Source organism: Anomaloglossus baeobatrachus, chromosome 6, assembly GCF_048569485.1.
Source record: "Anomaloglossus baeobatrachus isolate aAnoBae1 chromosome 6, aAnoBae1.hap1, whole genome shotgun sequence".
Lineage (NCBI taxonomy): Eukaryota > Metazoa > Chordata > Amphibia > Anura > Aromobatidae > Anomaloglossus > Anomaloglossus baeobatrachus.
Window position 1 is genome coordinate 178863276 of NC_134358.1, and position 18868 is coordinate 178882143.

The window sequence follows — 18868 nt, forward strand, 5'->3', positions numbered from 1 at the left end:
AGGATTCCGTCGCAATCCGTCAAGAGGTATAATGGTTGTCTATGGTGCAGGATTCTGCCGTAATCCGTTGCACGACGGAATCCAGTGCTGGATTCCGTCATTTTCTACTGAGTATGCCCAGCATGTACAGAATCATATTGCAAGGCTTCAAAGCTGGTACGACGGGTCCGTTGTTTTTACAGGGATCCATTGCATCAGTTGAATCACAATCTGTGATTGATCTGTCGCATCAGTCACAAAACGGATTGTGACTGATGGAAAAAAACTGATGTGTGAAAGTAGCCTTAAGGGGCTCATGAAAGCACCCACCCCCGTCGTTTGTGCGTCACGGACAAATCGTTGCCCGTGGCGCAAAATATCACTAATACCCATCACACGTACTTACCTTCCTAGCGACGTCGCTGTGGGCTGCGAACAGCCTCCTTTCTAAGGGGGCGGTTTGTGCGGCGTCACAGCGATGTCACACGGCAGGCGTCCAATAGAAGCGGAGGGGCGGAGAGCAGCCGAAGGAAAGTCACACCCACCTCGTTGCCGGAGGACGCAGGTAAGGTGTTGTTCCTCGTTCCTGGGGTGTCACACGTAGCGATGTGTGCTGCCTCAGGAACGACGAACAACTTGCGTCCAGCACCATCAACGATATTTGGGATTTGAATGACGTGTCAACGCTCAACGATTAGGTGAGTAATTGTGATCGTTAGCGGTCGTTCGTACGTGTCACACGCAACGACGTTGCTAAGGAGGCCGGATGTGCGTCACGAATTCCGTGACCCCAACGACATCTCATTAGCGATGTTGTTGTGTGTAATGGGGCCTTTACTCTCATATTGAGGTCTTTGTGGTGACAATCGAAAAAAAACCCCCTTTCTATATGATTTATAGCAAAGTAAATACCGTTGCTATCCAAGAGTAACCTCTGTGCTTACATTTCATACACTTTTTTCTATGACAGTAAATGCTGACTAGTTGAGAGCTTGTAGTCTGTTGCCAAAGGGAGTGAGAAGTGCCAACATTTTATATAGTTTGCAGTTAAGAGATTAAGCCTATGCTACAAACAGGTGAAACATTGCAGAGAAAGGGTAATGCCATCATCTGCAAGGGCATTCTGTACCCCCATAAGGATCTAGATATGGTTTAAAGTGACTTTCCATTATAATTTAATTCCAAAATTTTGTACTGATTTCTCTTCATACATTTCAAATACTAAGAACTCCTATTTTCCCATACACATCCACTTGGGGTAGCTTAGGAGCTTACTGCTTACATATCCCATAGAACTCAAAGGGGTTATCCTAGAAGCAAAATATATCTTCGATGAATACATCTTGGAAATACAATAAATTCCACATTTGGATGTCATAAAAATTTTCCTGTGCTGAGATTATCTTATAATTTTGCTCCTGTTATGTACTGTGACATTTTTGTTTCCTACCATACATACTCCTCCAGGTTATTGTCGGCACACAACACGGCTCCTGGCCAGGTGGGGAAGCATAATTCACTTATGATAGTTATGAGTATACAGACGAATCATCAAGGGCTAGCAGCTGCCGCTTTCTCAGGTTATCACCTTTCACTGTTTGTTTTATCACAGGAATGAGTGTCAGTTACATATAAGCTCAGTGGCCGCTGGAGCTCCTATGTAGTTGAGGGCTAGAGATGTGGCAGAAACACTCGCTCCTCAGTCACAGAAATGTGTTATCTCAGAAAGCAGAAACTGACAGTTTCTGGTGTTATGTCTGTATACTCACTTATCATACCTGACTTATGCTTTTTTCCACCCGATTAGGACCTGTGATATGTGCCAACCGTGAACTGGAGCAACTTGTAACAGACACACCAATCAATACTAATATGACACTAATGCTTTTTTCATAACTCTTGATTTGATCATCAACAGGATGAGCTGGATGAGCTGCGAGCTGAAATGGAGGAGATGCGGGACAGCTATCTTGAAGAAGATGTTTACCAGTTGCAGGAGCTCCGACGGGAGCTCGACCGAGCCAATAAGAACTGCCGAATTTTGCAATACCGCCTCAGGAAAGCAGAGCAAAAAAGCTTAAAAGTTGCACAGACAGGTCAAGTGGATGGAGAGTTCATCAGGAGTCTGGAACAAGACTTGAAGGTAAAAGAATTCTTGTAAGGTATTGGCATTATTAAAGTGATTGTCCATTACTCTTCTATTAATGATATATCTGTGGGAGTTCAATGTGGGTCTGACACCCAGCACCCCCACTGATCAGCTGATATCTGCTCCAGCAACCGCAGCTTATCTCCCATTTACCAATCATGTCATCATTATATGATCCCCAGACAACCACTGTAAACTATTAAGGCAGTGAGAGCTATAACAAGGTGTTGGTACCTAATTGGAATGACTTGGCAATGTCATAACACGCTGAACATGAACAAAGCCCATCAGGGTATAATTTTCCTGAATTTCTCTTTCATTTCAACAATTTATTCTTCTATTAATTAAAAATGTCAACTGACATATTCCCACAGCTAAAGAAAGCTGTCAGTTTTGGCCTAGGCGGGCCTTGTTGGGATGCCTAATTACTTTAGTTAGGACTCTCGGAGCACACATTGGAGTTCTTCCTGTCAGCGATAAAAGACTTCCTAGAAGCTGAAGATACGCAACCTTGGTATATTGTACAGCTTTGTAGCTCATTATGAACTGGTTCCAGAATTAGGCTCATGTGCCAAGACCTCTACTGAGCAAGGAGCTTTATTATGTAGAAAGCCTAAATATGTTTCTCCGCATCAATGAAATCATTTACTACTCAGAAAATACACTGTAGTGAATGTTGCATGGAGATTCGAGGTAGCAGAGTAATATACATATGGTTTTTGGGAAAAAATGTGTAAAGTATCGATTGATGCTCTCTGTGAATCCATAGGATGGTCCGTCTCACTCATTGACCGACAGCTCTGTGCATGTAGGCTAAAGCCTGCTTTACACGTTGCAATTTCGCATACGATATCGTATGCGATTTGCAACGCCCCCATCGTATGTGCAGCACGTTCAATTTGTTGAACGTGCCGCACAAATGATTAACCCCCGTCACACATACTTACCTTCCATACGACCTCGATGTGGGCGGCGAACGTCCACTTCCTGGAGTGGGAGGGACGTTCGGCGTCACATCGACGTCACGCGGCAGCTGACCAATAGAAGCGGAGGGGCGGAGCTGAGCGGGACGTAAACATCCCGCCCACCTCCTTCCTTCCGCATTGTGGGCCGGGAGCCGCAGGAGGCAGGTGAGATCTGTTTATCGTTCCCGGGGTGTCACACACTGCGATGTGCGCTACCCCGGGTAGGGTACGATGAACAATCTGACGTTCAATTCGTCAGGAATGAACGACGTGCATGCGATGAACGGTTTTTCGTTCAATCGCAATTGCACGTCGCTGTCACACGCTACAATGTAACTTACAATGCCGGATGTGCGTCACTTACGACGTGACCCTGCTGACACATCGTAAGATATCTTGTAGCGTGTAAAGCGGGCTTTACAGAGAGAAGATGGTCAATCATTGTGTTGGATCTCCCACTAGACTTTAAAGAAAAGTGCGGGCAGATTTAAAGGGGTTTTATACTGCTGGACAGCCCCTTATTTCTGGCCTGCTGGACTCCATCCTCAATATATATATATCCAACTGGAAATAACTCTTTTTTTCCACTTGAACAGAAGTTTGAATTGCCATGGAGGTCCAACATTGTAATACACTTCATGTACTGATAAACAGGTTTCTCACAGAAAACACCCAGAAATAGATCAATACACCTATATGATACTGTATATGCTAGGCTGAGCTTGCATGTGTATATATAGTGTTTTAGTTATTACTTTAGTTTTTCTGGCTAAGTTGTATACATCTGTACCTATGTTCAGGGACGTACATAGAAATCATGGGGCTCCATAACAAAATCTATAACAAAATCTCTAAATGCTCTCTCCCTCGAAAAAAATATTCAGTGGAGTAGGTGGGGTCACATCTCCTAACTTTTACAAACATCGACATGTATTGTGGCATGAACACAGTAGTTATGTAAGGCTTTTGGTGTTTTCAACCCACGATACCCCTTTTATGGCCATTATGGAGTATAGTACCCCCCAAAATGCTCCCATGCACATGCACAGAGAATGATATCCTATAGTGATTCCCCCCCACACACAATTTAACTTTACAGTCCCCCCCATACGTACAGGATGATGACTCCACAGTGCCTCCAGCAAAGTATAATGCCCTCACAGTCCACTAACAGTATAATACCCCTAAAGTGCCCCTCACAGTATGGTGTTCCTATATTTCCATCACACACAATTACATGGCTCCCACACAGTGTGATAGCCTGTCAGTATGATGCCGCACAGCCCCCCACTCAGTATGATGGCTGCCCATCGCCCACCCCCCACTCATTATCATGTCCCCCACTGTATAATGTTGCATACAGCCTTCCATAGCAGTTGTGTGGTCTGCCGCTATGGACGGTACATCCCTGGCTATGTTACATCGCTGTGAATAGTTCAGCCCACATTGTGGAGTACAGGGCACGTAGGACCAAACACCGCCGTTTTTATACCTGCTGTATATGCTGTAGGCCTTGGATTCATTTACTTATCATTTGTGTATATGTGTTAACAGGTAGCCAAAGATGTATCTGTCAGATTGCACCATGAGCTGGAAAATGTAGAAGAGAAGCGTATCAAAGCAGAAGATGAAAATGAAATATTACGTCAGCAAATAATTGAAATGGAGGTGACCAAACAGGCGTTACACAACGAGCTGGAAAGAGCAAAAGAGGTAAGAACTTCTGTGCTGCGTCATCAGGATCAGCCATGTCCTTTTAAATACTAGCACTAAAAGCTATGCTAACGTGACTGATGGTTTTACTCCAAAAATGAGGCTTCCCTAAACTAAATATTTATATTAGGCCAAGTGCACATGTTGAGTATTTGGTCAGTATGTTACATCAGTATTTGTAGCCAAAACCAGGAGTGGGTGTGAAATGTAGAAGTGGTGCCCGTGTTTCTATTAGGCCGGAGTCACACTTGCGCGTATCTCGCGCAAGTCTCTCATCGCATCACCCGACATAGCTGCACACTCTCCGGACAGGAGCATCTCAGCTGCACAGAAATACATGCAGCCGACCCGGTCCTGTCAGGAGAGTGCGGCCATGCCGGATGATGCGATGAGAGACTTGTGCGAGATACGCGCAAGTGTGACTCCAGCCTTAGATTTTTCCACCGCTTGTTCCACTACTGAAAAATACTGACTAAATGACTAAATACTGAACGTGTGAACGGAGCCTTAGGATGGTTTCACACAGAAGGTTTTTAGCTTAAAGCGAATACTAAAATATAAAACTCACAACATGCAATGCTTTGTGGTTTGTGGTATCCTCTATTTATGGTACTTTTTTTATTCTGTTCAGCTATCACAGCCATTCACTTAATTAACAGCAGCCATATTGGATATCACTTTTTTTAACCCAATAGCGTTCAACTGCCGTAAATTTACAGAGCTTCATCCGTGGCTTTAATACCAATTCATTATAAATGTAAGGAACAGAGTTAAAGTTTCTACTTTCAATAGAGAGAAGAATCCAGCTCCATATAGAAAAAAAATCTCGCATTTTTTTTTCCACGAAGTTAAAAAATCCAAGTAATAATTACAATATATGAAGGTCCCACAACAGGGTAAAAGTCATTGGGAAGCAAAGGCGAAAGACACCAACAGCTACGCGTTTCAGACTTCACGGTCTGTATCAAAGGATGTAATGTCTGAAACGCGTAGCTAATGGTGTTGTTAACCAATATACACAAATGATATTTATTTAATCTAAAATACTTTTGATAACATGCATACAAAAAAATAATTCATATTTTTTGTAAGCACTTGACCATAATAACCTGGACAGTTATTTGGGGTAAAACAGTATAAAATATAAAGAAAGAAAATAAATCAAAAATATATTTTTTTCTATATTTGTGTTGCAGAAAAAATTATGTATAAATTGCTTAATAATTTATATGTACAAAAAAATGCAATGAAAAATAATGCAGTTTGTCTTGCAAAAAAACAAAACAAGGCCTTATATAGCCACATCAGTGAAAATGTAAAAACATTATAGCTGCTGAAAAGTAGAGAGGCAAAAACGAAAAATGTATTCTTTCTATACCGCATTCCTTACTAAAAATATATATATATAAATCTTTCAATTTTCTCACTGCCTATTTTGTAATTTTAAGACTTGTGTACACATGTACATAGCCACAGTGTCTAATGAGCGTGTGCATAGGTAATTGTGAAGGGAGGGGGGACAGGGTTAGGTGTGACATCCCGTGTTGCGATTGGTGGATCCTGTGTTATTAGCAGTGTATAGAGGTGTTAGGGTACCGTCTCATTAAACGACGTACCAGCGATTCCGACCATGATACGACCTGGTCAAGATCGCTGGTGCTTCGATACATGGTCCCTGGTGAGCTGTCAATCAAGCAGATCTCACCAGCCACCAGCCACCAGCAACTCTGCGCTTGGTAACCAGGGTAAATATCGGGTAACCAAGCAAAGCACTTTGCTTAGTTACCCGATATTTACCCTGGTTACCAGCGTACGCCGCTTAGCGCTGGCTCCCTGCACATGTAGCTAGGGTACACGTCGGGTTACTAAGCAAAGCGCTTTGCTTAGTTACCCGATATTTACCCTGGTTACCAGCGTACAGTGCTTACACAGAGCCGGTGCTCGTTGGTCTCCCGCTGTCAAACACGCCGATGTGTGCTGCACAGCGGGAGACCAACGAGCAAAAAGTTAACCAGAACCGTGTGTAACGATCAGCGATTTCACAGTAGGGGCCAGGTCACTGCTCAGTGTCACACACAGCGAGATCGCTGATGAGGTCACTGGTACGTCACACAACCTGTGACTCATCAGCGATCCCGCTATGTGAGAAGTACCCCTTACTGTCCTTGTAATCCTGACTCTGATGATAAGTTACCTGCTGTAATCGCCTCCAGAATTGAAAGGAAGTAAGATTTTAAAAAAGCCCTAGTGGCCAATGTGAAAATTGCAAGAAGACTAATATTTGCCTTCTTTTCATCTATAAAGATTAGATAGATAGATAGATAGATAGAGATATATATTTACCTATATATAGTTGAAATCAGAAGTTTACATACATTATCTAAAAAGACACATATACATGTTTTTCTCACTATCTGACATTACCGGCCAGTGGGCGGGGAAAGCAGTGCATATGTATGAGAAATGATGAGCGACACAGGTAGGCCCCAGGAGCAGCGTGCAGCAGCATAGGAGCAGCGTACAGCAGCATAGGAGCAGCGTACAGCAGCATAGGAGCAGCGTACAGCAGCATAGGAGCAGCGTACAGCCGGGCCGGAGCCTGGGTAAGTATGAAGATATTGCTTTATTTTTCTTTTCTTTATTTTTCCTTTTTACTTTTTAAATTTCTCAACTTCTGGATCCAGATCAAACACTCCGAATCCTGGGGCAGCACCCGGGAACTTTGAAATTCGGACTTTTACAGTCCAGGTCCGCCCATCACTAATTATTAGTGATGAGCGAGTATGCTTGTTACTACTCGGTACTCGCACGAGTATCACTGTACTCGGGCTACTCGGCGGGGACCGAGTAATCTCGCAATACTCGTGCTGTACTCGTGGTCTTCATGTTGGCGCTCTTTTTAGAGCCAGCCCTTATGCAGGGATTGGCTGGCAGACCACTGCAATGCCACAGCCCTGTTGTGGAATTGCAGTGATTGGCCAGCCCTCACAGCATGACCGTGCCTTTAGCCCGACACTTCCCCGCTCGGCTACGGCCCCTCCCGCACTCCACTCCGCGTGTATATATATATGCACGCTTACACACACACGCACGTTTTTTTTTTTAATTTACAGTTTTATGGTTTCTACATGCTGCCGGTGGTCATTTCAGAATAATACTCGGGTCCCCCATAGGATAACATTGGGCTCGGTGCTCGGGCCGAGTACACGAGTATCTTGGGATGCTCGGCCCGAGCCTTGAGCACCCGAGCTTTTTAGTACTCGCTCATCACTACTAATTATGGCTCAAAATTGACAATCAATATGGCAGCGCAATGCTTTTGATCATGGTGTGTTGATGGGTTGGCTGTTTACCATCTTGGTACTCATGTGAAACCCAACCAAAACATGAAAAAAAAGAAAAAAAAAAACTCCAAACATTTGAATTATTTTCTTTTTTGTTATCTCTAGTAAAAAAATAAACAGAGAAAACAAATAAAAATAAGTCATAAACCATAGCCGCAAAAGTAAAGTATGAAAATATAATTATTTAATCTTTAAGATAAATGTCACCAAAAAATGGAAACAGAAAAATAGCATTTTTGTTTTTGCTGCACCTCTGCAAAAAATGAAATAATAAGTGCAGAAAACATCATATGCCTCCAAACCTTGCACAAAACACTCAGCTCCATCAATGGAAAAAATGAACAAGTCACAGGTCTGGGGGTGACAAACCAAATTTGCTATTTTTTTCCTTTTTTAAAGAAAGATCAGATTTTTTTACCTACTAAAATAATAAAAAAAAGTCATACTTGTTTGGTGCCGCTGTAATCGCACTGACCTGGAGAATCACCTTGTAAAGTCATTCTTACCGCACAATAAAAGCTGTAAAAACAAAACCCACAAAGCACTGGCGGAATTATGATTCTTTTTTCACCTCACCTTGTTTTCCATTTTTTGACTATAGTTTATGGTAAATAGTGGTAGTCACACTATAACTCATTCTGCAAAAAAACCCAAAAAACCCTTCATATAGCTAAAGAAAAGGGGATTAAAAAATATTGTAGGGAAAAACAAAGTGCAAAAATGAAGATTGGCCACCACGGATTGGGGGTAAATAACCTGATCAATAGTTAATTCTTATGTTAATTAATATTGCAATGCCTGTTTTCTGAAACATGTGAAAATTTGTATTAGGCCTCTTCACACATGTGTATGAAAAACACATACGTGTAGCACCAGTACCGGTGTGATCACTGTATTCAGTCAGTGTGTCATCCACATGCAATCCGTATTTTTCCGGTATGGCTAAAGAGATATGATATTACAAATCTTCTCCTATACTTTCATTGCTACACACCTATAGCACATGAATGGCACACATATTCCATCCGTGCGCTTCACATGTTTTTTACAGACCCATAGACTTGTATTGGCCCTTGTCATCCATGCTGCTGGAAAAACGGACATGTCCCCTTGTGATTCCCACGGACACACGGTCCCCGTAAAAACATGGACATCACCATTGGTTATAATGGGTACAAGTCAAAAAACGGATGCCACACTTTCCAGAAACACAGACATGTGAAGGGGGCCTTAAAGAGGTATTCCCAATATGTAGTAGGTGTAGTAGTAATAATAATAATAATAATAATAATAATAATAATAATAATAATAACAACAACAAATACCTCCAATTAGAAATGTAGTATAGTTCTCATGATTCACTTTGTCACTTACCTCATGTGCAGGACATTACAGTAGCTTGGATATCCATAATTATGACCAGAAGCAACTAACTGTCACTATATGAGTGATCGTGACCATGGATATCTAAGCTGCAATGCCCTGCACATGAGGTAAGAGATATGGCTAGATAATGAGAACTATACTACACTTCTAATTGGAGGTATTTGCCAATATTATTATTACCTATTACATACTGGGCTAGGATCTTGGAGATGGGAGTACCCCTTTAATGAGCAGTTTAGATTGCTCACCTAAGGGGTTTTTGTTTTTACATCTTTTTTTTTTTTTAGCTGTGATTTTTTTCATAGTGTTGACAATCCCAGCACGTGTAATACTGCAATATGTCACACTGAATCTTATCAGAGCTTTGCTGATCACAGACATTTATGGGAAAGCCCTTCTTGATGGTGTTTCGGTCACAGCGGCACATGGAGCTGGCAGGTCTCTTCTGTGACATGGGGCTGTGCCGACTTTCAGTGTATTCATGAGTCCCGCTCAGCGTCTTCTCCACCAGTCGGCAGCGGATTATTATGCAGCACTGGCAGATTGCAGCCACACAGAGTAGATGACAGGAGGTTATCAATGCTTGTATCTTGCAGCTGCTTCTATTCCAAGTGCCCCTGAGAAAGTGATCAGACCTTGAAATCCCACTGTAAAGCCCAGTAGGTGGAAACCGATCAAGTCTATTAAGGACATTGATCCTAGTGGGAAAGAATTACTGACCCTAGCGGGTCACCTTCACAAATCATTTTTTATTCTACGAAATAGTCTTTTGTGCCCTCTCTTTATTTATGACCACCATTATATCTAGAAGAATCGTAATGACTGGCTCCAATTAACCCCTAAATGTCTTTTTAATCTGTCTATACACAGAACCTTGTCACATGTCTTTCTGTTTTATACAAGGTCACTTTTTTCTCCATACAGAACCATTAAAGTTACCTCTATTTTTGGTCCGAGTGATATTCAACTAAAAATCAGATTGCACTCGGACCAATGCTATCCAATGAGGCAGTGCACGTCTGTTGCAGTTTGCACTATTTGCCGCCTGAAAACCGGATGGCTCTTGGCCATTCATGTCTATGGGTCCATGACAAAAATCAGACTGCACTCGGATGACATCCAAGTGCGGTTTAATTTACCGTATATAGACTGACAGAATAGAGGTGAGGAATTTTTTTTTTCTCCACCTTCAAGAAAAATGGAACAGATGCTAATCAAACTGATCAGAGTCTGATTATTAGCATAATCGGACTGTTTTTCTCAGATGAAGAAAATACTGTTGTGTGATGCCAGCCTATGTTTAAGCTTTAGCTCATGGATTAGTAGGTCTTATATTACATTAATGGAGTTGTCGTCTTTCAGAAAAATGTTCTGCTTTAAAGGGAACCAACCACCAGGTTTTTGCCCTATAAATTAGAGGCAGTACCATAATGGCGCTAGGATGCGGATTCAAATGATTCCATTAGTTGACAGACTTGAGGCTTTATTACAGAGCAGTCTTTGTCCAAACGTTCCGAAATGACATTTGTGCCCAGACTTGAGCATCAAGACAGGACTTTGTGAGTTGGGTCCTTGTGTGAGTTGGGTCCTCCTTTTGAGCTGCCTCCTTTTCTTTGTTTAAACTTTGCACCATCGCCATTACTGCTCTTGGCGGCGCATGTGACACGCTCAACTCCAGGGCTGGGGGTATTTTGAACCGACCCGGACTAGTCCTGGGATGTTAGCGGTGGCGGGGCACAGCTCTGTGACCCTGGCGGTGTCTTTTAAATAATAAAGGGATGATGATAGGGGTTGTATTTGCAGAGATTTTAAGGGCTCATGCGCACACTGTGTCCTGACTAGTGCAGAAAAAAGCGCACCCGCTGGCAGACTTGACGCTGCGTTATGACAAAAAGAATGCATCCAAAACTCATGTATTTTGGATGCATTTTACATGCATTTTAAACAGTGTGGTCCCCCGGCAATTCAGCTCTGCTCCATGTCCGCTCACAACAGACACAGATAGAGCCGGGCAATGAGAATGAACTCGGATGAACTTCACCCGACTTCATTGTCATCCCGCGGCTCTGTCTGTGTGCCGCGGCCTGATTTGCGGTCACCCGTGAAGGACTCACCAGTGACCGCAAATCCCCTGAGTCACTGAAGTGAGCAGCACGATCAGCGGTGCCATCACTCAGGTTACCCGCGGCCACAGCTGGAGTCCTCCACCTGAGAGCGGTGGCCGCGGGTAACCTGAGTGACGTCATCGCTGATCGCACGGCTCACTTCAGTTGCTGCGTGGAGCTGACAGAGAGCGGTTGTGGTCTGTGGTCGCACGCTGTGAGCTTCATCTAGCAGAGCTGAAAGCGTCGTGGGACCTCATGTGGATTACGTCGGACCTGGAGGGGTATTTGGGGATTAATAAAGTGGTGAAAGAGGGGTTTTTTTTGTCTTTCATTCCAAATAAAGGATTTTTTGGATGTGTGTGTTTATTTTCTTTAACTTACTAGTTAATCATGGAAGGTATCTCAGGGAGACGCTTGCCATGATTAACCTAGGACTTAGTGGCAGCTATGGGGTGCTGCCATTAACTCTTTATTACCCCGATTGCCACTGCACCAGGGCAGTTCAGGATGAGCCGGGTAGAGTCCCGGGACTGTTGCATCTAATGGATGCGGCAATTCTTGGCGGCTGCTGGCTGATATTGTTAGGCTTGGGGGCTCCCCATAACGTGGAGCTCCCCATCCTGAGAATACCAGCCCTCAGCCGTGTTTCTTTACCCTGGCTGGTATCAACATTGAGGGGGACCTCACGTTGGTTTTTTTTAATTATTTATTTATTTTACTGCACAATATAGACATGCCCACCGGCGTCTGTCATTGGTTGCAGTGAGACAGCTGTCACTCAGTGTGGGGTCGTGTCTGACTGCAACCAATCATAGGCACCGGTGGGCGGGGGAAGCAGGGAATACGAGATGGAATAATGAGCGGACGGAATTTTCAAAAGAGGAGAAGCCACCAAAGTGTGAACGCCGTGCAGCGCCACGCCGGTGATCGGGGATCAGTTAGTATGAGAGAGGGGGTGGGAGGGAGAGACCAACAGACAGAGAGGGACAGACAAGACAGAGAGAGAGACCGAAAAACCTGTGTTTGTTATGTCAAATAAACATGCAAATCGCAACAAAAATACAGTACAAACGCACTGCTTAGCATTTTGGTAGCGTTTTTCAACAACTCATTGATTTCAATGGGTGTAGAAGGCTGCCAAAACGGACAAAAGAAGTGACATACTGCATTTTTAAATGCAGAGATTTTGTCAAATTTTGACTTTCATAACGCATCGTGCGCACGGATTTTGCATGATTCTCATACACTTTGCTGGGGAAGGTGAATGCATGCATTTTGACAATGTGGCGCTGCAGCTTAAAACGCTGCGGAAACGCAAAAAAAAAGCAACGTGCGCAAGAGCCCTAAAGTTTGTGACGCCACATGTGGTTCTGCAGCTATGTGGGCCGCCGCTGCGTGTTCCCCGGCGCAGGTGATGATGGCGCAGCTGAGGTAATCTTGCTCCCCACAGGTGGAGCGGGACCTTGGGGCGACTGTTGGAAATTTGAAAAGTCTGTGATGGCAGGTTGTGACGCAGGAGGAATGGAGACGACACCGTGGCTTTGGAATAACAGTCTTTTACTTACTGTATCGGTTCCAGGTTGACAGCCATCTTAGTCCACCAACTGTATGTTGGGATCCCCAGTGATGGGCATCTGCCGATCCTGAATAAGTCTGAGGCCAGTACCTGTGCCAATACTGTTCGCCTTCATTTGCCTTTCCTGGTCGTCTCATCTGCGCTGACTTTCTCCCTACTGTCCTGCGCCTCCACACACAGTGCCCTGAGCCAGGGGTCGCGGACCTATAAAGTGACTTCTGCCTGTTTGGCTTCCTTATCCTCTGTGACCCCCTTCCAGCGGATTCGTGTGCTGCTTGTGGCCCAAAGGTGCGTCCAGCCACCCTGGCCTCCGGTGTTACTAGGAAGTACTAAAGTTTTTTTTCTAGCCTAGGGACTGGGACCCCGATTGAGACCAAATCCCTCCACTTTGGGATGATGCCTGTGGAACCAGACTATCGGGGAGTCTGGCACCCCTCCCCCAAGCCGTTGGGATTCTCCCTTCAGCGTCACCAGGGTCGAGTCAGACCCCCAGGGTCTTCAACCCTAGTTGGTCTCCTCCCCACTCCTGACTGACTCTGTCAACTTTCAAACTTAGCTCCACCCATTTACCTGAGACACCTCACCCACCATGCTCCACCCTCAGGCTGGTTCCAGAGACAATGCACAGGGCTTAAGTGCCATAACCAGATTACTGGTCGCTATGTATTAATGGGATCTGCCCCGGCCCAGATCTAGCGTGTGAGGTAACAATTGGGTGTCTGCAGGTTTTTGGTACGTGAATCGGTTGATGGCCTCTTTCTTACCCAGGATGGGGCACCACACCTCTGGCTGAGGTGCAGTACCTCTGTGGCGACGGTAGCCTCAGGGGTGCCACACTTACGCATTGTTATTGGGACATTGTATTCAATAAAATGGTGCCGGAATCAGCGCATGCGCATACCGTGATCTGCAGTGTTGACATGCAAACAGACTGGGGCAACTGCAGAGACAACTCTGGACCCAGGGAGGGTAAGTAATGCCCAGTTTGTTTGTTTCTTTTATAACTACTACAGATTCTAGCAGTTTTCTGAAGAGTGACAACCCTTTTAATAAAAATGTGTTTATAATGGGTTTTTGGGTTAAAATGCCATTTTATCTATCTAACACGCCTTCCTGTATAACCCACTTCACGTGTACACATATAGAGGATAAAGCAGCAGTCATTTATTGCCGTATATCAGACTGTTGTCTGGTTATCACTGGGAAATGGAGAAAATGTATTGCTCCAGACATTTCCTACAAAGACATTATAAACTATCATTATCTTCCGCTGATGCCCAGCTGCTAGAAGTTACTTTGTGTGCCTTTGTGTTGGACTCCTGCTGCTCATCGTGCCAAGAACCCTACAGACGGCCGCCTGGCCGGGCTTCACATAGAGTTGGGGCATCCCTGCTGAAGAGCACAAAGCTCCAGGAGGATTAAATGCAGGGGAGCAGCTGCACAGGGATTTGCTATGAATAGTTTAAATGGTTTTGTTAAGAGTGAATGGGTCAGGGCTACCATGAAGAGAAAAGGAGAAGAGGTCTATGCTGGAGCCGCACTGCACAGCTGACAGCCCTCATTATTTATAATGAAAACAGACGGCCCGGTGACTCCGCATGTCGTCAGCTTCCATCGCACATTGCTTTTTTAGTAATTTCCCTTAAAATGTATTTTTTCAAGATCATGCTTCTTAACTTTCATTTTCATAAAGTTATGTAATGCAACAGTTTGCCCTCACCTTCCCCAACTGATGAGTTACCTTTTCCTTTTAGGCAATGGCTAAATGTTTGCAGTTATAGCATGTGCATGTGAAACTGCATTGTGATGTTAGCCCATATGTTCTTACCATCTCATGCATATCTGATTTTGTAAATGCGTGAAGTCCTCACCCCTAGCACCAACATAGACATATGGCATATGACATGTGAGCTTATGCTGTGTTTTTAGTGTGCGTGCCCACGATCAGTGTTTTTGCTGTTTCCAAAACGCAGCGTTGTACAGTACAAGCATAGTGGATGAGATTTCTAGAAATCCTATGCCTACTGTGCGTGTACAGCCTGCAGTGAAAACTGACCTGCGGCACCGCTTTCCGAACTGCAGCATGTCAGTTCTTTGCTGAGGAGTCACAAGTGTCCTCTGTAGGGAGAACACAAGAGACAACAGCGCCCTAAACCCTGATCGTGGACACAAGCAGCTGCGGTTTCCTGCATTCTCCTGCGGAGGAGAATCGTAGTCCCACGGGTCTTGATTATGGGGACGTACCCTTGCATAAAATTGCAGTGCAGCATGGTAATATGTGACCACAGAGCTCCATTCTTGTTGTTTTACTAATTAATAGTTGCTATGGTAACAGACAACAAACAAATCCTATGTAGTCTGATCCTGTAGTTATATTGCCATATTCTGCCCCTGCTTCTTGATAACCAACCAATTGCTTATTGCAGTAGTAAAATTTAGGGAACAGATGGGAGTATACAGTACCTGCAGGATCAGACCGCAAAGAGTTTGCTTGTAGTGTGTTAACATGGATTTCATACATTTCATACGGCATAAGAGCCTTGGACAGAATATTTGCAAAGTTGCTTTATTTTTTTTTTCTTTTATGTGCACAGAAAATGGTTGTAAAGATGGATGTGCCCTCAAAGCATGCAGTAGTGGTTATACAAACTAACACTGTATAGTTTGTAATTTTTTTTCTCCTCCAGTTTAGTAAAGAGGATATTTTGAGACATGAAAATACCTAAAGTGGTTGTCCACTAATCAGACAACTCCTTCTGAATACCTGTTTCACTCAAAAAAATAACATTACTTCCAGCAGTGTCAGCACTCGCTCTCCTGGGGATCACGTCCCCTCTTTCTGACATATTGAGAAATCTGGAGAAAGTGAGAGCTGCTGCTGCTCTCTCACATCTGGATGTTAATTATGTCAGTAGGAGAAAAGATTGAAGCCAGCACTGATTAGCCACAGGGATAAAAATGTCACACAACCCCAGGAGAATGAGTACTGACACTGCTGGAACAGTGCTGACACCAGAGGGGAGTATAGGTGTTGTTAATTTGGGCGGGGGAGATATAAGGCTGCTTTCGCATTTCGTTACCTACATTCAGTGGTCCTGTCGGAGCTCCCATTCGAACACCCCTGCAAAACGTGTTCTGGATGCATGCGCCGACGGGGCCATTGACTATACTGGAGCAGATGGAATCAGCGTGTACTGTCTTGCACCATTTTTGTGTGTATACGCTTTCTGCAGGTGGACACCCACACATAGCAGACTACGTCTGGGTGTCCGACTGCTAAAAGCGTAAACGCCCGAAAATGGTGCAAGACAAAGCACACTGACTCCGTCTGCTCCATTGTAGTCAATGGCCCTGTCGGCACATGCGTCTGAAACACATTTTGCGGGGGTGTTCAGACGGAAACTCTTGACGGAACCAGTGACCGGAGGTAAAAATTAAATGTGAAAGTGGCCTAAGGATTTAGAATAAGTTGTTCGAGTAATGGACAACCAATTTAAGATTTTATTTAAAGCAGGGGCATATTTAATAGCATTAGTAGTAATATTAATCACCATTACAGTTTTTTTTTCACCCCTGGAGTGGTGCTTTTAAACTAGGGTCCCTGCTCCTAGTAATATTCTCACCCTCCGGCATCTTCACCTTTTACCGACGCCGCTCCGGTACCACCGTGCCATCTTGTGACTGCAACTCCTGACTGGCTGGAAAGGGGCTCTAATAGAGTTTCATTGAATAGTGACCTTCGCCCAGTGCCTTGAAACATTGGAGCTGCTGGCAGGTCACAAACTGCAGAAGACTGACCGAGCGACACGGATAGAAGATGGAGACACTGGTAGGTGAGTATGACTGGGGTCAGAGAACTTATACTAGAAGCACCACTTCAGTCTTTAAAAAAATAAAGCAAAAAAAATGTAATGGTGTTTTAATAATTATTTTTTTTTCTCAGACAACACACTTGCCCATAGATTTTCATTGAGAGCCATACAAGCATCAGTATTAAAAATGGATTGGGGGTCTCTGGTTTGTGAGACTCCGAGTAAATCCATTTCTCATTGGTTTTGCAGAACATATTCTGCCATTGAGTCTAAGGAGATCAGTGTAAAACAGTGTAAAACAGTCACACAGAAAACAAACTTTATACCTATTTTTTAGACTATAAGTCGCACCAGACCATAAGACGCACCTAGATTTTAGATGCGGAAAATAATAAAAAAAATTTGAAGCAAAAAAAGTGATCATGGTGCACTGTTATGGGGGAGTTCTGCTGCTTAAACTGCTATGGAGATAATGTCCCCCAATTCTGTACTAATGTCCCCCATCCTAGGCTCCTTTCAGGTATACAGTATGTGTCCCCGTCCTGGTGTATATATACTCCATCTTGGTATATATGATCCTCTTCCTGGTGTATATTGACCTCATCCTGGTATATATGTCCCCCATCATGGTATATATGATCCCCATCCTAGTACAGTCATATGAAAAAGTTTGGGCACCCCTATTAATGTTAACCTTTTTTCTTTATAACAATTTGGGTTTTTACAACACCTATTTCAGTTTCATATATCTAATAACTGATGGACTGAGTAATATTTCTGGATTGAAATGAGGTTTATTGTACTAACAGAAAATGTGCAATCCGCATTTAAACAAAATTTGACCGGTGCAAAAGTATGGGCACCCTTATCAATTTCTTGATTTGAATACTCCTAACTACTTTTTACTGACTTACTAAAGCACTAAATTGGTTTTGTAACCTCATTGAGCCTTGAACTTCATAGGCAGGTGTATCCAATCATGAGAAAAGGTATTTAAGGTGGCCACTTGCAAGTTGTTCTCCTATTTGAATCTCCTATGAAGAGTGGCATCATGGGCTCCTCAAAACAACTCTCAAATGATCTGAAAACAAAGATTATTAAACATAGTTGTTCAGGGGAAGGATACAAAAAGTTGTCTCAGAGATTTAAACTGTCAGTTTCCACTGTGAGGAACATAGTAAGGAAATGGAAGAACACAGGTACAGTTCTTGTTAAGCCCAGAAGTGGCAGGCCAAGAAAAATAATAGAAAGGCAGAGAAGAAGAATGGTGAGAACAGTCAAGGACAATCTACAGACCACCTCCAAAGACCTGCAGCTTCATCTTGCTGCAGATGGTGTCAATGTGCATCGGTCAACAATACAGCGCACGTTGCACAAGGAGAAGCTGTATGGGAGAGTGATGCGAAAGAAGCCATTTCTGCAAGCACGCCACAAACAGAGTCGCCTGAGGTATGCAAAAGCACATTTGGACAAGCCAGTTACATTTTGGAAGAAGGTCCTGTGGACTGATGAAACAAAGATTGAGTTGTTTGGTCATACAAAAAGGCATTATGCATGGAGGCAAAAAAACACGGCAATCCAAGAAAAGCACTTGCTACCCACAGTAAAATTTGGTGGAGGTTCCATCATGCTTTGTGGCTGTGTGGCCAATGCCGGCACGGGGAATCTTGTTAAAGTTGAGGGTCGCATGGATTCAACTCAGTATCAGCAGATTCTTGACAATAATGTGCAAGAATCAGTGACGAAGTTGAAGTTATGCAGGGGATGGATATTTCAGCAAGACAATGATCCAAAACACCGCTCCAAATCTACTCAGGCATTCATGCAGAGGAACAATTA

General features: G+C 43.7%; 1 protein-coding gene across 4 annotated transcripts in view; it reads left to right on the forward strand.

The window, feature by feature from the left end:
• The window catches only part of MTCL1 (microtubule crosslinking factor 1), a 238040-nt gene that overhangs the window by 62153 nt on the left and 157019 nt on the right, over nucleotides 1–18868 (forward strand). For all 4 annotated transcript variants that reach the window (XM_075314532.1, XM_075314533.1, XM_075314535.1 and 1 more), the window contains exons 2-3: nucleotides 1898–2122; nucleotides 4648–4806. In XM_075314532.1, coding sequence (XP_075170647.1) covers nucleotides 1898–2122; nucleotides 4648–4806 — 384 coding nt within the window. The remainder of the gene's footprint in view (nucleotides 1–1897; nucleotides 2123–4647; nucleotides 4807–18868) is intronic.